This window comes from Salvelinus namaycush, chromosome 14 (genome assembly GCF_016432855.1).
Source record: "Salvelinus namaycush isolate Seneca chromosome 14, SaNama_1.0, whole genome shotgun sequence".
In the NCBI taxonomy this organism is placed as follows: domain Eukaryota; kingdom Metazoa; phylum Chordata; class Actinopteri; order Salmoniformes; family Salmonidae; genus Salvelinus; species Salvelinus namaycush.
This window is the reverse complement of record NC_052320.1, coordinates 14,105,059-14,130,959: the sequence shown is the minus strand read 5'-3', so window position 1 is coordinate 14,130,959 and position 25,901 is coordinate 14,105,059. Positions and strand designations below refer to the sequence as shown.

Sequence of the window (25,901 nt, the reverse complement as noted above, 5' to 3'; positions counted from 1 at the left end):
TGGCCAGGTCGCAGTTGTAAATGAGAACTTGTTCTCAACTAGCCTACCTGGTTAAATAAAGGTGACATAAATAAAAAAATACAGAATGGTGTCGTCTTCGTAGATATGGATCAGAGAATCACCAGCAACAAGAGTGACATCACTGCTGTATACAGAGAAGAGAGTCGGCCGGAGAATTGAACCCTGTGGCACCCCCATAGAGACTGTCAGAGTTCCGGACAACAGGCCCTCCAATTTGACACACTGAACTCTGTCTGAGAAGTAGTTGGTGAACCAGGCGAGACAGTCATTTGAGAAACCAAGGCTGTTGAGTCTGCCGATAAGAATGTGGTGATTGACAGAGTCGAAAGCCTTGGCCAGGTTGATGAATACAGCTGCACAGTATTGTCTCTTATCGATGGCAGTTATGATATCGTTTAGGACCTTGAGGGTGGCTGAGGTGCACCCATGACCAGCTCTGAAACCAGATTGCATAGTGGAGAAGGTTCGTGGGATTCGAAATGGTCGGTGATCTGTTTGTTAACTTGGCTTACGAGGACCTTAGAAAGGCAGGGTAGGATAGATATAGGTCTGTAGCAGTTTGGGTCTATATTGTCTCCCCCTTTGAAGAGGGGGATGACCGCGGCAGCTTTCCAATCTTTGGGGATCTCAGACGATACGAAAGAGGTTGAACAGGCTAGTAATAGGGGTTGCAACAATTTCGGTGGATATTTTTAGAAAGAGAGGGTCCAGATTGTCTAGCCCGGCTGATTTGTAGGGGCCAGATTTTGCAGCTCTTTCAGAACATCAGCTATCTGGATTTGGGTGAAGGAGAAATGGGGGAGGCTTGGGCGAGTTGCTGTGGGGAGTGCAGGGCTGTTGACCGGGGGTAGCCAGGTGGAAAGCATGGTCAGCCGTAGAAAAATGCTTATTGAAATTCTCAATTATCATGGATTTATCAGTGGTGACAGTGTTTCCTGTCCTCAGTGCAGTGGGCAGCTGGGAGGAGGTGTTCTTATTCTCCACGGACTTTACAGTGTCCCAGAACTTTTTGGAGTTTGTGCTACAGGACGCAAATTTCTGTTTGAAAAAACTAGCCTTTGCTTTCCTAACTGCCTGTGTATATTGGTCCCTAACTTCACTGAAAAGTTGCATATCGCAGGGGCTATTCAATGCTAATGCAGTACGCCACAGGATATTTTTGTGCTGGTCAAGGGCCGTCAGGTCTGGAGTCAAACAAGGGCTATATCTGTTCCTGTTTTTTTTTTTAAATGGAATGGGGCATGCTTATTTAAGATGGTGAGGAAAGCACTTTTAAAGAATAACCAGGCATCCTCTACTGACGGACTGAGGTCAATATCCTTCCAGGATACCCGGGCCAGGTCGATTAGAAAGGCCTGCTCGCTGAAGTGTTTTGGGGAGCATTTGACAGTGATGAGGGGTGGTCGTTTGACCGCAGACCCATTATGGACGCAGGCAATGAGGCAGTGATCGCTGAGGTCCTGGCTGAAGACAGCAGAGGTGTATTTGGAGGGCAGTTTGGTTAGGATGTTATCTATGAGGGTGCCCGTGTTTACAGATTTGGGGTTGTACCTGGTAGGTTCATTGATAGTTTGTGGGAGATTGAGGGCATCAAGCTTAGATTGTAGGATGGCCGGGGTGTCCCAGTTTAGGTCACCTAACAGCACAAGCTCTGCAGCTAGATGGGGGGGCAATCAATTCACATATGGTGTCCAGGGCACAGCTGGGGACAGAAGGTGGTCTATAGCAAGTGGCAATGGTGATAGACTTGTTTCTAGAAAGGTGGATTTTTTAAAGGAGAAGCTCAAATTGTTTGGGCACAGACCTGGATAGTAAGACATAACTCTTCAGGCTAACTCCGCCCCCTTTGGCAGTTCTATCTTGTCAGAAAATGTTAGTTAGGGATGGAAATTTCAGGGTTTTTGGTGGTCTTCCTAAGCCAGGATTCAGACACGGCTAGGACATCCGGGTTGGCAGAGTGTCCTAAAGCAGTGAATAAAACAAACTTAGGGAGGAGGCTTCTAATGTTAACATGCATGAAACCAAGGCTTTTACGGTTACAGAAGTCAACAAATGAGAGCGCCTGGGGAATGGGAGTGGAGCTAGGCACTACAGGGCCTGGATTAACCTCTACATCACCAAAGGAATAGAGGAGGAGTAGGATAAGGGTACGGATAAAGGCTATAAGAACTGGTCGTCTAGTACGTTCGGAACAGAGTAAAAGGAGCAGGTTTCTGGGCAAGGTAGAATAGATTCAAGGCATAATGTACAGACAAAGGATGTGGTAGGATGTGAATACAGTGGAGGTAAACCTATGCATTGAGTGACGATGAGAGATATCATCTCTAGAAAGATAATTTAAACCAGGTGAGGTCACCACATGTGTGGGAGGTGGAACTAAAGGGTTAGCTAAGGCGTATTGAGCAGGGCTAGAGGCTCTACAGTGAAATAAGGCAATCACTAACCAAAACAGCAATGGACAAGACATATTGAAATTAGCGAGAGGCATGCGTAGCCGAGTGATCATAGGGGTCCAGTGAGTAGCTAGGCGGGCTGGAGACATGGCGATTCAGACAGCTAGCAGGCCAGGCCTAGCAGGCTAGCAGATGGGCATTCAGGGAACGTCGCGACAGAGGAGCCAGTTGAAAAAACCCCTCGGCAGATTACGTCGGTAGTCCAGTCGTGATGGCTCGGTGGGGCTCCGTATCAGTGTGCTGCTATCAGGGGCGCTGCTGTCAGGGGCGCCTGCCAGGAATTTTGGGCCCCATGAAAAGATATCACATTGGGCCACACCACCACACCTGCGCAATTGCTGTAACCACACACCTCCAGAACCCAATCAAAGCTTTAAATAACTCTTCCTTTGCAGGCTTGCAACTCTTGTAGTCCAATATTTACTGACAGTGAGCTGTGAAAATATAACACTGTGCAGACATGCATGCAACATTCTGCATACAGTGGAATTCACTATTTGATGCAAGACTGATACCCTCTAAGAAATGTGCTAAATGCCATCTTTTACAGTATCAAGAATGTTACCATTAAAATTACCTTTAATGGAACATTCTCTTAACATTAATGAATAACTAAAGTATAACCTCTCCAAATAAAATACATTAACATTATCATCTATAGAATGTAATACAAAATTACAATCTATTCAAAATAATAAAATCAGCAGCAGATTTTTTAACTAAGTATACATACCAACTAGAAAATAAGCAGCTGTAAAAGTGGAAATGGAAATGAAAAGGCCTGATGGTGGTGCTAGAGGGAAGGTCAAGTGGTCAACAGATCAATAGGTTTCTTCCATTTGGGGTCTTGATTGTGCACAACAAATGTTATGGCAATCCAGCCATTACTTTGAGATACATCTTGTTCTCAGGCTGTGGGCATCGTGTGTAGTGATCCAATATCCACAGCCATGCCATTTAACAGTTATCACTGGCCCTTGCTTACCAAGAGCCAAACCTTCTTGCTAGCAAAGTCCCTGATCAAGTCTTTGAAGTCCAGCTTTCTAGCTAACTGACTGCAAAGCCTGTCCTGGGACATAGTGGACCTCAAATAGTTTATCAGTTTTAGCTTACTGAAAGCTCTCGCCACCAGCAACATTCACAGGCAATGCGCAAAATATACATAAAGCAATACACTTGTCCAAAAATGCTTTGCAGCTGCATCTTAGAAGATACTTTATCCTTACTAATCTGCCCAATTTTCAGAACAGCAGAAAATTATTCTACAATTTTTGCAGTGGTGTGGAACCTAGTGTCCAAGTCACTTATGTTGTCCATAGCAGTAAAAAAACACTGTTTCGAAACCCTGTTTGTTGCACTGTCCTTAGCGGTCTCCTCTTGAGAGATCTCTTCCTTTTCCTCTGGCGGCTGTGTTCCTTGCTAAATTGAGGTGCAACATCCATTTGCGTAGCAATAAGTGTTGCCTCAGACAGGAGAGACTCCCATCCATCTCTAATTTAGCCATTCATTGTAGTCCTTGGTGCTCTGTAGAGTTGCTATTTTCGAGGTTTCTCATCTCAATTAACTAGTGACATTCCTGGATTACTCATTATATGAATAAAGCTTGATTTAAATCAACAAATACGATAGTCAGTTTAAAAAAAGGTTAAGGGTACATGACTGTACATATCTGGCTGTGTTGGCAAAATCACTACATATCCCATCGAGCCAAGCAGGGAGAGGTTGCCCGTTAACACAGTTCCAAGACTAGTTAGAAACAGCCAGCTAACCCTACGCCAATGACTCCGGTGGATCTCAAAAATTAACTTGGATCCTTGTTAAGTAGCATTGATATCCTTCATCACCGTTGTCTTACGACGGATAACTCAATCCAGTCATGACAATGGATCAAAACAATGAATCATTTTCAAGTTTCTTTCCAGCAACTTTCTTAGTTACATGATTGTATAACTAGCAAATACATTTTGAAGATGAGGGTGCAGTATTTAGGAAGTTTGGCAATGGGGACGAAAACTGGCATAGTTCAGCTAGCCAGCTAGTTTAGCCAGGGGAAACTATTTGTATTTATTTAAATTGAACTAGACAAGTCAGTTAAGAACAAATTCTTATTTACAATGAAAACCTACAAATATATAGCTGGGTGCACATGCAACTTGGCTAATTCAGGAATCATATTATCGTTTTTTTATGCTATGATATCAGGAGCTGAGACCGAAACAAATAAATCAGATGACTAATAGTGATGGGTCGTTCGCGAACGAGTCGGCTCTAGGAGCCGGCTCTTGTAGGTGAACATTGGGAGCCGGCTCGCATATCAGAAGAGACAAATCTATTTATAAAAATATAAAACAATAAAGATGTGAATAAATCAAAAGATTTAAAATAATATAACTAATTCAAAGAACGAAAACATTTAAAATAATATAGGCCTAAATGCTCAAGCACACACATTCGTTCTGACTGTCTGCTCAGACTAACAGCCTCACCTGTTGTTCCTGTCAGACACAGTGTCAAGCAATGAACCAAAGATGCGTGAGGGAGGGCCGAGCCAACTCACACAGTCACACACTTAGCTGTTCTTCCTCTCTCTCCTCGGCTGCTATGAAAACAACAGCTGGAAAATGAGTCGGAAGCACAGTAGCATTTAGATGCATTTTAATAATGTAGACAATGTTAGAGCACAGTGTAGAATTTGCCAAAACAAAATCTCATATCAAGCCGGTTCTACGCACAACCTACACCGGGATATGCGAACTGTGCACCCAACTGTGAAGCTAGCTAGCGGGCCTGCTAGTGATAGTGGTGGATCCTCAGTCTAGTAGGCCTACTCCATGACCCACAGCAACACAGTCTTCTATTGACCAGTTTATGTCTGTAGCAAAACAAGGCCAAATTGATATTGCATTGGCTAAAATGATTGACACCAATTTCCAGCCATTTTCGATCGTGGAGGACAGAGGTTTTAGAAATTATAGCAGTAGTCTAAATCCAACGTACACAATTCCAAGCAGGGAAACCCTTTCAAAATCACATATTCCAACACTGTACGAGAGCACACAGGCTTCAGCGCGGGAAAGAGTCCAAAAAGCTACTGCAGTTTGCCTTACCACTGACTGCTGGACATCAAGGGTAACCAGTTCTTACATGTTGGTTACATTTTACTTCATTGAAGATTTTTCGATGTCTAGCTGTCTTCTGGACTGCTTTGAGTTCAGCGACAGACACACCTCAGAACTTGGCAGAGGAACTGTTGAGAGTGGCCAGAGAATGGCAAGTAGATGGAAAAGTGGTCTTTTGTGTTAGCGACAATGCAGCTAACATAACCAAAGCCATGAAAATCTTTAAATGGACCCATCATCCATGTCTTGCCCACACAATCAACCTGATTGTAAGAGATGCTCTGAAGGTGATGAAGCCCACTGTGGACAAAGTGAAAGCAGCTGTGGAATACTTCCACAGGATCTCAGTAGGTGCTGAAAAATGAAAGTTTACACAATGCCAGATGGGGATGCCTGAGCTGAGGCCTAAACAAGACTGCACTACAAGGTGGAATTCAACATTTTATATGTTGAAGCGGTTTCTTGAGTCAAAGGATGTCATCATCTCTACCCTGGCCATTGTCAATGCACCTGTTGATGCTCTGACCCAAGAGGAATGGGAGGTGGTGGAGGTGGTGTGCAGAGTCCTGGAACCCTTTGAGCAGGTCACTGTGGAGAGAGGTACAGTAAGCAGTTATTACTACATCATTATTTAATACAGTATTATATATGTATATGAGCAGTAGATGAGTATGTAGTATCAGTAAACAAAACATGAACCTGAATAAGTCAGTTAACCACCTAACTGAGGAACTCAATTTAACCTTGCGCAATACCCTAGATGCAGTTGCACCCCGAAAAACGAAAAACATTTGTCATAAGAAACTAGCTCCCTGGTATACAATAAATAACCCAGCTCTGAAGCAAGCTTCCAGAAAATTGGAACGGAAATGGCGCCACACCAAAATGGAAGTCTTCCAACTAGCTTGGAAAGACAGTACCGTGCAGTATTGAAGAGCCCTCACTGCTCGATCATCCTATTTTTCCAACTTAATTGAGGAAAATAAGAACAATCCGAAATGTATTTTTGATACTGTCGCAAAGCTAACTAAAAAGCAGCATTCCCCAAGACCGGATGGCTTTCACTTCAGCAGTAATAAATTCATGAACTTTTTTGAGGAAAAGATTATGATCATTAGAAAGCAAATTACGGACTCCTCTTTAAATCTGTGTATTCCTCCAAAGCTCAGTTGTCCTGAGTCTGTACAACTCTGCCAGGACCTAGGATCAAGAGAGACACTTAAGTGTTTTAGTACTATATGTCTTGACACAATGATGAAAATAATCATGGCCTCTAAACCTTCAAGCTGCATACTGGACCCTATCCCAACTAAACTACTGAAAGAGCTGCTTCCTGTGCTTGGCCCTCCTATGTTGAACATAATAAACGGCTCTCTATCCATCGGATGTGTACCAAACTCACTAAAAAAGTGGCAGTAATAAAGCCTCTCTTGAAAAAGCCACAACTTGACCCAGAAAATATAAAAAACTAATCGGCCTATATCGAATCTTCCATTCATCTCAAAAAAACAAAAAAAAAGCTGTTGCGCAGCAACTCACTGCCTTCCTGAAGACAAACAATGTATACGAAATGCTTCAGTCTGGTTTTAGACCCCATCATAGCACTGAGACTGCACTTGTGAAGGTGGTAAATTACCTTTTAATGGCGTCAGACCGAGGCTCTGCATCTGTCCTCGTGCTCCTAGACCTTAGTGCTGCCTTTGATACCGTCGATCACCACATTCTTTTGGAGAGATTGGAAACCCAAATTGGTCTACACGGACAAGTTCTGGCCTGGTTTAGATCTTATCTGTTGGAAAGATATCTCTGTGAATGGTTTGTCCTCTGACAAATCAACTGTACATTTCGGTGTTCCTCAAGGTTCCGTTTTAGGACCACTATTGTTTTCACTATATATTTTACCTCTTGGGGATGTCATTCTAAAACATAATGTTAACTTTCACTGCTATGCGGATGACACACAGCTGTACATTTCAATGAAACATGGTGCAGCCCCAAAATTGCCCTCGCTAGAAGCCTGTGTTTCAGACATAACGAAGTGGATGGCTGCAAACTTTCTACTTTTAAACTCGGACAAAACAGAGATGCTTGTTCTAGGTCCCAAGAAACAAAGAGATCTTCTGTTGAATCTGACAATTAATCTTGATGGTTGTAAAGTCGTCTCAAATAAAACTGTGAAGGACCTCTACGTTACTCTGGACCCTGATCTCTCTTTTGACGAACATATCAAGACTGTTTCAAGGACAGCTTTTTTCCATCTACGTAACATTGCAAAAATCTGAAACTTTCTGTCCAAAAATGATGCAGAAAAATTAATCCATGCTTTTGTTACTTCTAGGTTAGACTACTGCAATGCTCTACTTTCCGGCTACCGTGATAAAGCACTAAATAAACTTCAGTTAGTGCTAAATACGGCTGCTAGAATCCTGACTAGAACCAAAACATTTGATCATATTACTCCAGTGCTAGTCTCCCTACACTGGCTTCCTGTTAAGGCAAGGGCTGATTTCAAGGTTTTACTGCTAACCTACAAAGCATTACAAGGGCTTGCTCCTACCTATCTTTCCGATTTGGTCCTGCCGTACATACCTACACGTACGCTACGGTCACAAGACGCAGGCCTCCTAATTGTCCCTAGAATTTCTAAGCAAACAGCTGGAGGCAGGGCTTTCTCCTTTAGAGCTCCATTTTTATGGAATGGTCTGCCTACCTATGTGAGAGACGCAGACTCGGTCTCAACTTTTAAGTCTTTACTGAAGACTCATATGATTGAGTGTAGTCTGGCCCAGGAGTGTGAAGGTGAACGGAAAGGCTCTGGAGCAACGAACCGCCCTTGCTGTCTCTGCCTGGCCGGTTCCCCTCTCTCCACTGGGATTCTCTGCCTCTAACCCTATTACAGGGGCTGAGTCACTGGCTTACTGGTGCTCTTTCATGCCGTCCCTAGGAGGGGTGCGTCACTTGAGTGGGTTGAGTCACTGACGTGATCTTCCTGTCTGGGTTGGCGCCCCCCCTTGGGTTGTGCCGTGGCGGAGATCTTTGTGGGCTATACTCGGCCTTGTCTCAGGATGGTAAGTTGGTGGTTGAAGATATCCCTCTAGTGGTGTGGGGGCTGTGCTTTGGCAAAGTGGGTGGGGTTATATCCTTCTTGTTTGGCCCTGTCCGGGGGTATCATCGGATGGGGCCACAGTGTCTCCTGACCCCTCCTGTTTCAGCCTCCAGTATTTATGCTGCAGTAGTTTGTGTCGAGGGGCTAGGGTCAGTTTGTTATATCTGGAGTACTTCTCCTGTCTTATCCGGTGTCCTGTGTGAATTTAAGTATGCACTCTCCAATTCTCTCTCGGAGGACCTGAGCCCTAGGACCATGCCTCAGGACTACCTGGCATGATGACTCCTTACTGTCCCCAGTCCACCTGGCCATGCTGCTGCTCCAGTTTCAACTGTTCTGCCTGCTGCTATGGAACCCTGACCTGTTCACCGGACGTGCTACCTGTCCCAGACCTGCTGTTTTCAACTCTCTAGAGACAGCAGGAGCGGTAGAGATACTCTTAATGATCGGCTATGAAAAGCCAACTGACATTTACTCCTGAGGTGCTGACTTGCTGCACCCTCGACAACTACTGTGATTATTATTATTTGACCATGCTGGTCATTTATGGACATTTGAACATCTTGGCCATGTTCTGTTATAATCTCCACCCGGCACAGCCAGAAGAGGACTGGCCACCCCTCATAGCCTGGTTCCTCTAGGTTTCTTCCTAGGTTTTGGCCTTTCTAGGGAGTTTTTCCGAGCCACTGTGCTTCTACATCTGCATTGCTTGCTGTTTGGGGTTTTAGGCTGGGTTTCTGTACAGCACTTTGAGATATCAGCTGATGTACGAAGGGCTATATAAATAAATTTGATTTGATAAGTTACTGTTCACTCTTTTCAGCTATGTGACAGCCTCAAAAATGATACTCCTGTGTAAGGGTCTGCAGCGAATCACAGCCAGGCGCCAGAGAGAAGCAAATGTAACCACAGGACATGTGAGAGTTGATGGACACCCTATGTTCATCAATGGACATAATGTTCTGCAGAATGGAATATAATAACGTGCTATCAGAAACCGCTGCACTTGACCCATGTTTAAGAAGTTAGGCTTCAGTGATGCCAGAGCGATTGATGAGGCTCTTCAAAGAATAACCTCAGCAGCAGGGAGGGACAGCCCCAGCAGTCAGTTGGCTCAGACAACAGGAAGAAGAGGGATCAGATGGAGCAGAAGCACCAGCAATAGTGCCACAAACGTCTGCTGTTTGACGAGAGAGCAGCTGGGGATGCAGCACGAAGGAATCCCTCAGCAGATGCCATAATGGAGGTCCGATCCTATTTGGAGGAGCCCCTCTGGGCTCCCTCAGCCCCTCTGAGCTGGTGGAAGAACAAGGCCCCTGTCTACCCACGGCTTACTAAAGTCATGACAGGGAGACTCTGCATAGTGGCCACATCCATTCCCTCAGAGGGTCTTCTCGAAAACGGGACAAATAATTACTGAGATAAGAAACCGCATCAGCCCCTCAAGTTAGGCAGCTTGCGTTTCTTAATGCAAATCTCTCATAAAAGCAAAATATGGTCAGCATTGCTGTGTGCTGCTGGTTATAACATGGCAATGAAGGAGAGAAAAGAGGGACCAGTTTAATGTTTTAAGTGGGATGCTGCAGTTTTGCACTTTTCTTTTTTTGATATGGTGCAATATTCTATTATGTTGTTCAGATTGTATTCATTTTGAATTGTTCAATTTATATACACTTTGTTTATATACATAAAGTTATACTTTAAATGCACATGTGTAATAGCATCATTTTTTACATTTATTCCAATTTGTGGGATGCGGCAGTTTTGTAAATTGTTATTTATTTTTCTTTGATATGGTGCCATATTCTATTATGCTGTTCAGATTGTATTCGTTTTGAATGGTTAGATTTGTATGCACTGTTTATATACATTAAAAAGTTACTTTAAATGTAAATGTTTAATAGCATTCTTTTTCATAACAAACCAATGCATTTTTAAATACATTGTGGTTAAGGTAGAGTATGATTTCATTTGATAAGAATTGTTTTAACACCAATCATATTCAAACTATTGCAAACTGTTTGAGTTGAAAAAACACAACAACAAAAAAATGTAAGAGCCGTTTGGGAGCCAAAAGAGCCGGCTCTTTTTGGTGAGCTGAGCCGAACGAGCCGGCTCACTGAAAAGACCCGGAATGCCCATCACTAATATTTAAGGAGAGCAACTCGATACCCAATCCCCCCAAAATCTGCTGTAACTGTCAATAGTAAAACAAAGCTTAACGATGTTTGAATGAACCGAGTCGACAAAATTAATGGTGAAGTCGCTTCCGGAAACGGTAGTCCCCATACGGAAAAAAAACATTAAAAATATATTTTTGGAATGCATTTTAGGATACATGTGAAATATATCCCCAAAAAAGAAAATATATATTTTGTACGCATTTTGAAATGTATTTAAATGCGTGACATACATTTGTAAATGTACAGTATTTGGAATACATACATTTGTATGAAAATATATTTGGCAAATATTTTAGTCAAGTATTTGAAAATGTTTAATTTTTTTCGGTATGGGACTCCTCACCATCACTATGGAGATGGCCTCAATCGTGCTGTCCATGCTCTCACAAACGACATAACGGAACAGATAATGATGCGATGTCTATCTAAGTCTGATACAATGATATACTATCTAAGTCTATGATGGGGAAACCTGTGAATGGAGGACACATACGAAAAGCAGAAAAGGCGTACTAGACATATCATATCACGTTTCCCCTCAATATGATCTAAATAGTTAAATAAATAGTTAGTCACAAAATGTCCGCGTGTTAATAATTAACAGTCAGTCAACTTACCGCGGTCACCTTCATGGTCATAGCCCGCTCAGCCAGAGCAGAGGGCATTCGACGTTAAAGTGTGTATTTTCTAAAAGCTGTTGTCACGAGAGCTCACTCAAATATTACAGGTAGGCATATGGAGACACATTTTCTTGATATCTCCCTGGTAAGTTGCCGGCGTCCTTAACTTCAGTTTCATTTGGTATCTGTGAGGACGCGCTGTTCTTACAGCTCTCGGTCTTGCTTGGAAGACCAATTAGTAGGCCTATTGGTAATTGGCACGATGGCCAGGTGTTGACTTTATCCCATCAGCTTGTATCTGCATGTGCTTACGATATTTTACGTGAGTTGAAAATTAGAGTATGTTTTTTTTGTTATGTGGTCTATGCCAGTAGTTCCCAACCAGGGGTAGGACACCGACTGTAGGAGTACTTGACCTATCCACGGGGGTACTTGAGAAGACTCATGAGACCATCGGCCTACTGGTAAAATTAACATGAAGGGGTACTCCGGGCAGAGCAAAATTCCGTTGGTTGTACAGTAACTGAAAAAGGTTGGGAGCCACTGGTCTAGGCCATTACAAAATGACTACAGCAGTACTGCCTGTTGTTGAAATGTCAACTAACTAGACCTGATTTATTATCCTGTATTGATGCGGTGCAATTATTGTATATTACTAGCATTATTATGATTTTTTGCTGGTCAACCATTATAGTGTTTACCTGACTGGCTCTGAATGAATGCTCCCATCATAAAAGTGTTTATAGACCAAAAGAATACTATGTTGATTATATTCTTCAATTCATAGGCCTTTTGTGGGATTAATCTCTCTTCCTGAAGATGTGAGAAATGGTAAGAACCATCTGTAATCTATGGATGTGCAGGCGTCTCCATGCAACAACACCTCAGACCCTCTGTGCTGTAAGTCTTTTATGTTCCCATGTGTAAACTACAACAGTCTCTCAACACCAGCTCAGATAAAATATTAGATGTGCAACAAGAGCCAAGTTTGATGTACCAGTTGTCTGTCTGAGTGCACCAGTTACAGTGATTGTGTTGTGTTCCCCTCATACCATCTGAACTGTGTGTATGTATTCAGATGAGGAAGGATCAGGCACATTAGCTGTGATCATTATCCCCACTCTCCTGGCTCTCAGCACAGTGGTTGTTGTGACCAGCATACTGTGCAGTCTCTTCCATAGAAGAGCAACACCAGAGAGGACCTCCATCCCTGCCCATTACACCAATCGTGGTAAACTTAAACCTATTGGAAATATCAACCTGTGTTAGATATGTAATATTGTCTAGTGAATTCACCACAGTGAATTATGACGTAAAAATAATTGTTAATGAAATCTGTTCCTGTTCATATCAACACTGCATCAGTATGCACACTCTGAACCATGACTAACATGAGCCATCTATTGCCAAGGAAGGCACAGGACATTGTAAAAACATTAAAATATCAACCTCAAGAAACAACTTCAAGTTGAAATTCAAATGCATGTCATCACAAATGTTTAGCACAGTACTGCGTTGCATCCAGCAGGTCAGGAGTGTGTGTCCAGTAGCCCAGTGAGAGATGGGATGGAGATGGAGATCCCAGGAGAATGTACTCTGGAGGGGCTAGAGTTCTGGCAGACTGGCCACTATGGTCCTATCTGCAGAGGCACAATGAGAAGAAAGGATATACCCAGTCCTGTAGTGGTCAAGACACTCCGAGGTATATGCTTGTACAGTTTTATACAGGCTGTGCGTGGGACACTGTTGCATATTTTTGGAGAGATTGCACCAAGCAAGTTTGAGGTATGGGAGAGTTGTGTGTACCTCGCAGGTAAAAACATACAGAAGTTTTAAATTTGACTCCTATAGGATCCCACTGCAATGGATTAGGATTTTTATGATTTTGTTCCTTCTTTAAGAAGTTAAAAACTTTGGTCCAAGTGGTGCAGTGGTCTAAGGCACTGCATCTCAGTGCTAGAGGCATCACTACAGACCCTGGTTCGATTCCAGGCTATATCACAACCGGCCGTGATTGGAAGTCCCATAGGGCGGCGCACAATTGGCCCAAGGTCGTCCGGGTTAGAGTTTGGCCAGGGTAGGCCGTTATTGTAAATAAGAATTTGTTCTTAACTGACTTGCCTAGTTAAATAAATGTTTTTTAAAAAATAGAAAAAAAATCTCCTTTCAGGAGGCATAAATCAGCCTGAGGCAAAGGAGTTTGTTGACTGGATCCTTTTCCATGGTACCGTGTGTAAACACCAGAACCTGGTCCGGATGCTGTACTGTCAGACACAGAGACTACCTATGTACCTGGTACTGGAGGCCTGTAGTCCTGGCAACCTTCTGCACTACCTCTGGACCCTGAGAAATGTAAGACAACAATGGGTTGGACTTTAAGTTCAAGTTTATTTGCTGTAACAAATACATTGGAAATCATACTCACCAGAGCCCTCACTAATTAAGCATGTTGAATATGAATAATACTGTATTTCTATTCCCAATATGATGTTAATTCATTATTATTCCATTTTTCAGTTACATTTAATTCAAATCGAAGTCATTAATTGAATGGTCTACAGAGAAATAATTGGTCACTTGAATTTCAGAAATTGAATACTGAGCATCCCCCTGAGTTGACTGAATAATAATTAATTTCCCTGTTCTCCAGAGTGATTTGGAGTCCTTGGATCCACTGCAACACTTTTCAGAGAGATCAGTGTTTTTGGTGGCAAAGCAGGTGGCAGCAGGCCTGGTAAGTGATTTTCTGTAGCATTTGGAGAGATCTAATATCCAATGGAAGGCCAAAATACAGTACCACAACAAGCTCTTTGCAGTGAATACAGTGTAATGTCCTAGGATACCAATGTGATTTACAACAGTTTCATCGTCAATAAACGACACCTCATGGAAAACATTGGTACTGCAGTCAGTTGCTAGAATACAATGACTATGAGCATGTAATCCAAGCAATTTAAAGTATCACATCAACTATATCCAGGTGTCTGCATTCAAGCACTTCATTATTATTACAATGTCTTCTTTCAGGACTATCTGTTGTCAGAGCACAGGCTTGTACATGGTAATGTTGCTGCACAGAACATCCTGATTGGTCCAGGGTTCTCTGTGAGGGTATCTGGATTGGGCCTGGCCTTCGAGATCCGCCAGCACCAGACTGACAAACTGGCCAATCGCAGGTGCCAGAATGACAAACTGGCCAATCGGAGAAGAGCTGAGGTCCCTCTCAAATGGCAGGCTCCAGAGAGGATGATGAAGCACCCAACCACAGACAGGAGTGATGTGTGAGTTTTGGGCCATGTAGGCCCCTTTCCCAGACACAGATTAAGCCCATTCCTGGACTAAAGCATTCCCAATGAAAAAATCTCCATTGAACTAGTTTTTTTTTGTCCAGGACTAAATTTAACCTGTGCTTGGGAATCCGGCCCATAGCGTAGTGTACATTAACCAAACGTTTGTTTGGTTTTATTAACATTCTGACATAATATTTCTACTTGACTTTCAGTTGTTTTTTGTAACATGTCAACATGCTTGTTTTCTCTCCCCCTCAGATGGTCTTTTGGAATCTTTCTGTATGAATTGATCACATTGGGTAACTGTTACTTTGCTGATATCTGATTCAAGTAATTTTGCAAATGTAGGACTACCTCTACAATAAGACAACAATATTTTCAGTTAGGTTTTTTGTTTATTTTTGTTTTAGTAGTCTTCAATATTTTATTTATTTTTCATATCGCTCCCTCAGGCTCTCCCCCCTACCCTGATCTGGAGCCAGAGTGTGTGTTCCTCCACCTACAGAAATCATACAGGATGAAGAAGCCAGACAACTGTGGAGGACCCTTGTAAGTCTGCCCGTCCCTGGCCAAAAACAGTCTGTCTATAATATTCACATTAAACCATAAGAATATTCACATTAAACCATAAGAATATACATGTAATTATGCCATAGCCAATGTAAAGCCCATTATTAGCTGTGTAATGCCTCCATGTTGTAGCTGCCTATTTAATCTAATTAGGCTCTCATTCCATTCTATTCACCGGTCTCTCTCTCCAGGTATGACCTGATGAAGTACTGCTGGATGTGGAGCTTCAAGGACCGGCCTGTGTTCTCAGCCATCATCAAGCTTCTGGGGTCTTACACATACCTTGCTGGCACTACAGATATCTACATCCCAGAGGACATGGACATCATTGACTACATCAAGAGGGCAGGTGTGCTGCCCTAAATATCTAGCCCAAGGCATCACATTCATGAATGAAGAAGCTAGAAGCAAGGGGTGAGTCCATGACAAAGCATGGCTGTAGTTGATTTTAGGTTGATGTGTACTGTACTGTGGTATCAAATGTGTTATAAACTTTCAGAGAGATTATTTTATGATGCTGAAATGAAATGTAAAATGGGTTGACATAATGAGGGTGCATAAGGGTGTGGAAGTATTGTATGGAGCATGCAACAAAGCCTTATTGTAAGATTGCATTTTTGGATGTGTCCCTTTTAGCACATAAATGGATGTCAGGAAAAAAAGATCTGCCACTATAATGTTATTGTCTACTCACATTTTTAGGCCATCACAAGAGAACATATTTTAAGAAATTATACAAATGTAAGAATAGTGTTCTTGATGTCATATTGTCCCCGGTGTCATGAAACCAGGCAAGTCATTATATCACCACTTTAATTGTCAAAACATTTACAGAATTTAAAATAGAGATCTTCATAAGATGTTTTACTAGTTCATAATTTGGTGAGGATAACTCTTGTGCCTTTAACGGTAGTAATGAGACATGTAGTATTGTAGCCATACAGTTAATGTCCACAATGAGACTGTCTTGAAGTCACTGTGATCATGATATGTAAAACTGTACTGCACACACTCAACACTGTTGATTTGAATAACATTGCTTATCATTGACCATGATGCCAACAAACAAGCAGTTTGGATGGTGTGGAGGTGACATTTATAGTTCTACTGTCCTGTTGCTATTGTCAGTCAGTCTCTTAAGCCAATTCAAAACAAACCCATCATCACATTGTCTCCATCACACACTCATATCTAAAATTCTAAAGAGAGGTACAAACCACCAATTTCAGAATAACACACTGAGGCATGTGGAAATAGATCAAGAACGGGAATATTCCGGACAACATTTTGTCCTCATGACTCACGCTTAAAAGTAACTGCAAAACTTTTTCACACTACTGAGCTGAGGTGAGCCGAACCAAGCCAAGATGATCTGTGCAGGACTGGTTACACACCCACTATAGTTGTTGAAATCATACTGGAAATGACAACAAGAAAGGAATACATGTAAGCCAGCACAGAATGGTTCAGGCTGGCACTATAGTGTGAAAGGGTGCAGGTTATCAACTGAACTAAAAAAAAAAGTTTAACTATTCACTGTACCGTAGGTTAATAAAAGCAATGGGATGGTAAAGCATTTTTTTATTATGTACTACTGAAAGTGAAAAGCCTCCTAAAACAGAAGCAGAGGTGCGCAAACACCAAATATAAAGCTACGTTCACAGGAGATGAAGTCTGACCACAATGTCATGTGTAAGTCAAATTAAAATGACTGTCTGAGAGTGGGGAGAGGGAAACTAGCTGTTATTGGCAGAGAGAATTGGAACTCTTTCTTATTGGTCAATTAACTAATTTACTGTCTGGTGATGTCACCAGGCAGGCCAAAACTCCATCCCACCAAAACAGGCTCTTTTCAAACAGCTCTCACACTAAAAGGAGATTATCATTTTCACAATTTCACTATATTATTCCAAGCTCGTAGTGTGGATATATATCACACAGGAAAATCATGTTTTTGACTGCACTGAGCCTTTAAAGCAGTGGTTCCCAAACTGTGAGGCTCACCCAAGGGGGAACGTAGTCTGGCTTTCAACGTACAACTTTCAACAGTATTAGTAGAATGCACAAGGTGAAATTTCGAAATGCATCATCAGTTTTCATGTAAGTCATTGAATACCTTGCTTAGAGAGCTATTTATAACTTGTCGGTTATGTCCAGATCAACTAGCCCATGTCAGCTAACGTTTTTTAGCTAGGTTTCTTTGCCCATAGATTTTGTTGTAATGTTTGAATCTTTCAAATATCACATGAATACATAGACATGTCATTCTCTCTGCCAACAAGAGGGGTGTGAACAGTTTATGTCATGATCAGTGTTTGTGCCCATAGAAATATACAAGGCACAGGGTGTTCCCCAATGCTGGAAGGGGGGCATGAGTGAAAAGGTTTGGGAACCCCTGCTTTAAAGGAGCCCCTCAGAGGAAGTTACCGCCACTATGTCAACATAATTTCTGATCCTAAAGAGGAAATGCACATTTAGGGTCGACCCCCGAAGAATGACGAAGGCTACTTATACATACATATTGACAAATTGAGGGTGGGACTGTCTATGTGGAGTTGATAAACATCAATGAATAAGGGCACTGACAGCTGTGTCTTTCTAACCTCATGTTTTTTACTACACCATATTCAAAAGATTAGCCAGCTGGCTCTATAGCTCGTTCTGGAGCTGGATTGGTCATAAGCATTGGTTTAGGGAAAACTTTGCCACAGATGGAAACCACTGACTTATCTTTGACTTCGCCATCTGTTATCTCAAGTTTTGGCATCGTCCATAAATTGCGGCTGCGAATCCGCCATTGAAATAGTTCGAATGAATAAGGTGAAGCTCCGTTAAATATGGATAACTATTGAAAGATAGCCGATATGCGTTTGTCTACATTGTAATGGACACGATGCAAACTTTGTTAGGTAGGCTGCAGGCAGGTTTCAGCTGCGACACTGCAAAACCAAGTCTGCCCGTGCTCATGGTTCTCACAGGGGAAGTGAAATGACACGCCACACATTACATGTAACTTTAGATGGTTTAGCTAACCAACAACGATGTGAGAGACACGTGCTCATTGTGCAAATGTATTTGTTTTCAATAGACATTGGAGATTAAATATAGTTTTGCTGTCAACAATCTAAGCCAAACCCGTCTATTATACCCCATAGTTGCGCACGCGGCGGTTTTGTGGGTAAACAACCAATTCGTCTAGAAGTTCCTTAAATTCTCTTTTGCGGGTCCCTTTTCATTATCTGCATAGACACTTGTGGTTTCTAGCCAACATTACACCAATCAAAGCAGTGGAGCGTGTAGTGAAGCAAAACCGTTCATCTTGGGGCGACAGTGGTAGCGGGTTTGCGAAATGCTAACATATCACGCAATATACCATATATATATATAAATAATGCCGCGAAAATCGACAAATTATCCAATGGCTTATGATAATTTTATGATAAAATAAAAACAAGTATTTTAATATGCTCCATGGTTCAGGCAGTCAAGTGGACTGTTTGGCTCAACATAGTCCAAGATGAATAACTTTTGCAGAGGTTTCTAAATGATAAACAATGCCATGCTGGTGGGTGGTAACATTCAAATAAAACCCAGCCCTGAAACAAAACGGAGGCTGAAAATGTGTACGTCATAGGAAAAGACACCGCATTCACACGGATTTTGGGAAAGTGGGCAGTTCAGATGTCACTTCAAGCCCAAATATACTTTGACTTAAATCATTGTCAAACTTTATGGGTAAGCTCTGGCCATCGTCTTTCAGCTCGAAAAAAAGTGGATTTCTACTGGTGTGGGCATTTAATAAGAACACTGAGAACCCAGTTATTTTATATGAATGCCCATTATTGTATTCACCATTCGCCTATGATCACTTTAATATACAGTGCCTTCTGTAATTATTGGAACAGTGAAGCATTTTCTTTTATTGACTCTATACTCCATGTTTGGATTTGAAATCAAACACTGACTATGCGGTTAAAGTGCAGAACCTCAGCTTTAACTTGAGGGTATTTAATCCATAGCAGGTGAACCGTTTAGAAATGACAGGACTTTTTGTACATTGCTCCCCTAAAATGGGAGGGACAAATTCACTTGTATTAAAGTAGTAAAAAGTACTATTTGGTCCCATATTCATAGTACACCATGACTACGTCAAGCTTGTGACTCTACAACTTTGTTGGATGCATTTGCTCTTTGTTTTAGTTGTGTTTCAGATCATTTTCTGCCCAATAGAAATGAATGGTAAATAATGTATTGTGTAATATGTGACTTTTATTGAAAATAATATGTTTCTAAACACTTCTATATCAATGTGGATGCTACCACGATTACAGATAATCCGGAATGAATCATGAATAATGAGTGAAAAAGTATCAGACCCCCCAAGACATGCTAACCTTTCACCATTACAATAACAGGGGCGGTTATCATTTATATTCACGACTCATTCAGGATTATCTGTGCTACAATGTATTCTACCAAGTGCTTAGAAACATTTCTATTCTTATTTACAGTAAAAGTGACTCCAATGACACAATAATACATCATGTACCATTCATTTCTATTGGGCACAAAACCATATGAAACAACCAAAACAAAACAGCAAATGCATTCAACATTTTTTAGAGTCAAAAGCTTGATGTAATCATTGCGTGCTACAAATATGGGACCAAAAATGTAACGTTTTACTACACAAGGGAATTTGTTTTGTTTTTGTTGAAAAAGTGATGTAATTTCTAAACAGTTCACCCAGTATGGATGAAATACCTTCACATTAAAGCTGACAGTCTGCACTTCAACCTCATAGCCATTGTTTGAGTTCAAATCCAAACTAAGTATAGAGCCAAAAGAAGAAAAAATGCTTCATTGTCCCAATAATTACAGAGGGCACTGTATATCTGGTGGGAACGTAAACACTATTAAATTAAAGCACGATTACATTTTGCTTGCAATAAAAGCAAACTAATCTTGTCTCAAAATGGCTAGAACATAACATTTTTTTTAAAACTATTCCAATTAAAGAATGCAGTTGATGCTCAAAAACAACAAATTTGGTGTTGATGGGAAAATAAAAAAATTATATTTCTCAACAATCCCATATCCACACACAATTCATTATGTACAATCACTTTGGTAGTTATTTTAAGTACAGTAGAACATAAGATCTCAAGATGGTAGTGTCTTCCATAATTTAAAAAAAACATGATTTAATGGACTTCGTTTGTATCTGCAATATAATGAAACTTTTTTTTATTACAAATATCTTACAAATTGAGAGCATGCCATATGTTTGAATCTAGCATGTTCAGTAAAACAAAAAAGGGGGGGGGCATGTTTTTTTTTTACTGCAAAAACTGTTGACATTTTCTTATTCTTTACAGTAAAAACTGCTACTCAATGACTTTATTAATGACTGAAAATACTTTTTTGTATTATTGTTGTAGTAATCTCAAGCACAATTTGTGCATAAGGATGATACAGTACACACACTAGACAGTACAACTCTGCAGTTGTATTGTACAAACATAATAGCTACAGATACCCAAAACCTATCTTATTCAAAAACAAAATGGCTAAGGTACAGTACATTATCCATCAAGTGTTCATGATGAAAAAGGCAGTTCAATCTTACAAAAACATTACAACGTCCTCTTACGTCCTGTTTCGATCCGCTGTGGATAGCTAGCAGCAGCAGTCTGGGCGCTTTAGTTAACCCCACTGGACAGCCTGTTGACAAGCCATGTATGTGCGAGTGTGAATTTGTAGCAAGTCCTTTAATGCCTACTACACTTTGCAGCTCCATAGTGTTGTTGGGAACAAAATGTAGGACACAGACCACAACAGGTAGTACACACATGCCGGAGGGAAAGAGGAACAGAACACCATGACAACTCCTGCAAAACAAAACAGAAAAATGTGATGAATAGCCTAGCTAAACAAATAACCTACCTTTCTCATTGCTGGATTTTTGTGATCTGAAACATGAATAAACTTCAAACTTTCAATTGAGATTTAAGTATGAACTCTTATTCTGAAGTGAGGACTCTTTACTGCTCACATGCGTAAAGTACCTGGTATCAACATCCCAATATTTTACTGGACCAAATATACATTTGTTTTAACACATCTAACATCCAATCTACCATTTTAGTTTCCACAGAAAAGTGTTTCCCAGGCTTTATTTTAATGGAGTGGCTGCTTGGCCGAATTCTCCGGACGCATCTTCCTGATAGGTAAACAACCAAGCCTTCTCTAGACTACACAAAAAAGTTTCCGTAGATGCTGCTCCTGCTGCCACTTGCCCCTCTTTCCTGTTCTCACTCACATGATCGGATATCTTGGTCTGGTGTACAAACTTCGCCAAGTTGTTGTAACTATAAACAACAATCAAATTTAGCGCCCAGACACATTGTAACCTATGTGTGGCAGACTGATCACTTGAATTGACGGGCATGTTGTCATTGTCAAACTCTGGTTAGCCTATCCCCGGAGTTGTTCTTGAATTATGGTGGCATTTGCTCCCTTGCCTTTGCAACCATGAAAAACTTTAAAATTACAAATTGCCACACATCATACAAGTTTTTGTTTATATTGAACTTTTTTATCAATGATAAAACATAAAGCGAGCCATTTATACTGCAAAACTTGATGTTTATGCATTGTTTAAAGTACTTGGCTTGCCCCAGTAGTAACCCGGTAGAGTTGTAGTGACATGTTTTGGGGATTGAGAGGTTTATCTATTATTTTAAATGCTAGAAAATAAACAAAATTGTAGAGATCAATAAAAACAAATAACTATTTAAATACCTTTATTTTATTTATTTTTTACAAATGTGTCCCTAGGTTTTAGGTCATTGGTGTTGCAGTGTGGAAAAATCACTCATACAAGGACCTTGAGCATTCCCTCCAGTGGCAAAGTTATTAGGGAGGGGTCTATATTAAAGAAAATTACTAGCTAATCACACCCTTTTAGTATGTCATAAATTTGAGGACTCCATTGATCATTTTGGTGTGCCTAAATCCAAAGTGTCACTTGGTATTACTCAATTTAAATGAAGGGAAATCATATTGTGATTAATTATATCACTTAAGTCAGTTTTTAAAAAAGATTTAATGACCTTAGATTTGACCATCTGTGGCCTCCATTTAAGACTATACTAATTTACCTAAAATGTATCATTGGTGTTTCTATTCCTACTGGTGTCAATGTTATCAACATTGTTAAAACTATTTAAAGTCATGAAGCTGACATATTAGTTGATTTAAAAAGGATGTTTCCAAATATTTAAACATGGGAAGATGTTTCCAAATACATTTATTAAAAAAACATATTTTTTTCTAAACGACATCGCAATTCAAGAACAACCCGCCGTCACATGTAGAATGTTCAGCTGCCCGAGAGAATAGGCTACTCAAGTGAATTTCAATAAATGGAGAATGGTGCTTGTTTAATAAAGTTAGATCAAAGCTGAATCAATGTCTGCAAGATAACATAATGTTTCATTAGTATTCTACAAAGCCAAATATAATATGCTAACATTAATGTAAGACAAAAACAGCCAACTCATTTCTTGAGAAATTTCTTAAGATTTTAGGATGATTGTGTGAATGATTGCATTTCTCTCACATGCGGCCAAAACTACACAGCATGCGCCACTAGGTATAACATGTGCTTTGATTGAAACAAAAACACAAGAATACTACAGTTTAGCACCATCTGCTTTAAAATTCTCACGAAACACTGTACATATAATTCAAGAATATCTAAAATGCATATTCCCATGTAACTAATTGAGATCTAATGGTTGGCATGCAGATGCAGCATGGATGTTTCACCGGTAAAACTTGAAGAATTATCATTCACGACTGACAGTGAGTAAAGTGAGAAACGTGAAGGGAGCAGCTACGTAACACATGATGCGCAGAATGTGATACGGCTGTTTAGCTCAAGGGAAGTGGCGTCCAGGGGGGTGGGACGGAGGCGGAACAGGGCAGTTCAAGCCTTCGCCTTTCAACAGCTAATTCAATTCCTCTCTACCACCTATTGTGATAGAAAAATTACATATTTACCTGGTTTATTTGATATTGATGGTTAACAATTCATATTTAACTAACGGTAAGACATTTGTCCTGCTAATGTGTGTTTTCATGGGCTCCACTCTAGTTCCCTGCAGCTAATCTGGGTGTATAGTCACCGGAGATGGCTTGAGCTGACAAATGGGTTAAAGACTGCATTACAGAGACAAGAATGTGTTTTACTAGAGATAGCTTAGGAGTTGTCACGTTCTGACCATAGTTCTTGTGTGTTTTGCTTGTTTTAGTGTTGGTCAGGACGTGAGCTGGGTGGGCATTCTATGTTGTGTGTCTAGTTTGTCTGTTTCTATGTTTGGCCTAATATGGTTCTCAATCAGAGGCAGGTGTTGTGTTGTCTCTGATTGGGAATCATATATAGGTGGCTTGTTTTGTGTTGGGGATTGTGGGTGGTTGTTTCCTGTCTTTGTGTTTTCTCTGCACCAGATAGGGCTGTATCGGTTTGCCACATTTGTATCGTGTTTATCGTTTTATTAAACATGTTGAGCACTGGCTACGCTGCGTGTTGGTCCGATCCCTGTTACACCCTCTCTTCTCTTGAAGAGAGGGAAGGCTGCTGTTACAGGAGTAGAACAATCCCTCATAGTTTCCCAGATGCAACTTTTGAGACAAAGTCAGCGTGGGTTTAAGACAACCCCCCAACTGCAGATAACGACAGGATGAAGCCAGAGTGGTTTATGATGCTCCTTGGTCTGCATGAAAGGGGTTGAACCAACCATGACTGAGCATTGTTAGTGTCAGCTATATATAGTACTCTGCATTTGTGTAAAGGTTTGGTTACTCAGTCCAACACTCAATGGTGGGGGGGTTATTGCAATAATTAATCAATATTAAATAAAGATGATTGTTTGAAGAAATGACCAAATCTCTCTCAGTACTAAATTTCCACAACACTATTTTACTGGTTAAGTTTCTTAATGCTGGTCATGGGGACCTAGCTCTACACTAGCCTCGCACAACCAGCCTAATCTTGTGAGCTTACATAAATGATCCGTGTAGCAAATCATTTATGTAAGCTCGTGAGTTCAGGCTGGTTATAATGAGGCTAGCACTACACACCTGATTCCACTAATCAACTCAAACATTTGATCAGTTGAATAAGATGTGTAGTGCTAGGGCAAAAACTAAATTGTGCATTCCTTTGGGTCCCCTGGACCAGGATTAAGAAACACTGGTCTCGAGTATTACCTCCAGCGTAGACCACCTTCTTCCAGGCCTGTGACTCCAGGACCCTGTCGTGAGGGTAGAATCCCTGGTTGACCATAAAGAGGATCATGGCCACAGCAGTGACCCGCAGGATCACCATGTTACCTCCGGTCAGCAGGGAGAGACAGGCAAGGATGGCAGAAGAGTAGATACATGGCAGGCCACGGTACATGAAGGGGATGCCTGGAGATGAATAGCCACAGAAAGAGACAGAATCCACATCAGGACTTCTGAATCTGAAATACCCAAAGATGAGTTTTTTTCCTGAATGGCAAATACACAAAGAGATGTTTTCGTAGACTGTCTAGAAATTGATCATGCTATTATCCTAGCATTTCACAAGGGATACCATGCTTTTTTTCTGCTTGATGGCGTTCCTTACCGCTGGAGAAGAAGCAGAGTCGGACAATCACAGACAGGACATAGCACATGCACAGGATGTTGTCCATTAAGGCATGTGTCCTCAGGAGCAATGAAGTTGCAATCCCAAAGGTTGTGAAATCTGCAAAATCATCCAGTTTAGCACCTGAACCAGAAAGACAGGAAGTGACTAGTTATACATTTGTCTCATGACTTCGAGTCACTCAGATTAACATGCTACTGCTGTGAGGCTAGTTCACTGCTAATGCCTTCTTACAGAAGGCAAAACAAGTTTATCTAATCTTGTTTATGCCAACAGCCTACTTATCAGTGTGTGTGAGTATGTGCACGTGCGTGCATGCGTGAGTGTGTTTGTCTGTAGTGGACATTTCAGTGTCAACCTTACAGGCCTGCCACTTTCCTCTGTAAACAACATTCCCAAATGCCACAGTCTATTTGTCCCCCCTGAGCAGGGAGAATGTTTTCACTGAGCGACGAGCATGAGGTGATTCTGACCCCAGCTCCAATGAACGAGATGGAATTCCACAGCACAGGGGTCAACAATTTTAGCAATTTCAGATATGCTGAGAGCCCAAAGCATTGGGATAAAACAGACAATTGGAGCATGATCTCCCCGAATTAGAATGCTTAATCGTAAAGTGATTGTTCAATTGACACAAAAAGGGGGGGGGGGGGGGGGGGTACAACAACACCCACCTGCAAAGTCATGCAGAAAAATACTGTCGGGACAAAGCCAAAGCCCGAAATGTCCGGGTGACGATGCATTGTGGTGCACCTGCTGGGAGCTATTTCAGGCAGCCGTGGCGACCACGGTAGTGTAGACGTGACTATCTGCACACAGGAGGTTGTCATGTACAAAGTATG

The 25,901-nt window shown here is 41.3% G+C and overlaps 2 protein-coding genes across 5 annotated transcripts in view; one reads left to right on the top strand and one right to left on the bottom strand.

The window, feature by feature from the left end:
- Positions 1-11,476: 11,476 nt before the first annotated feature.
- si:ch73-206d17.1 (tyrosine-protein kinase STYK1) lies at positions 11,477-17,108 on the top strand. Of its 4 annotated transcripts, none has more exons than XM_039008026.1 (10): positions 11,477-11,609; positions 12,290-12,402; positions 12,581-12,733; positions 13,031-13,204; positions 13,673-13,854; positions 14,153-14,236; positions 14,530-14,783; positions 15,051-15,091; positions 15,245-15,341; positions 15,554-17,108. In XM_039008026.1, exons 2-10 carry the CDS (start codon positions 12,354-12,356, stop codon positions 15,723-15,725), a joined length of 1,206 nt encoding a protein of 401 aa, XP_038863954.1. In that variant the 5' UTR covers positions 11,477-11,609; positions 12,290-12,353; the 3' UTR covers positions 15,726-17,108. The 4 variants fall into 4 exon arrangements, with proteins under 4 accessions (XP_038863954.1, XP_038863952.1, XP_038863955.1 ...); XM_039008024.1 differs by having other exon boundaries at positions 13,028-13,204; XM_039008025.1 differs by having other exon boundaries at positions 11,498-11,647; positions 13,028-13,204.
- A 2,795-nt stretch (positions 17,109-19,903) lies between these two features.
- The window catches only part of LOC120059175 (transmembrane protein 269-like), a 32,162-nt gene continuing 26,164 nt past the window's right edge, over positions 19,904-25,901 (bottom strand). Inside the window, exons 5-7 of the mRNA XM_039008022.1 lie at positions 25,039-25,182; positions 24,639-24,839; positions 19,904-21,253 (exon numbers count right to left, since the gene is read on the bottom strand). Coding sequence (XP_038863950.1) covers positions 21,144-21,253; positions 24,639-24,839; positions 25,039-25,182 — 455 coding nt within the window. The 3' untranslated portion in view covers positions 19,904-21,143. The remainder of the gene's footprint in view (positions 21,254-24,638; positions 24,840-25,038; positions 25,183-25,901) is intronic.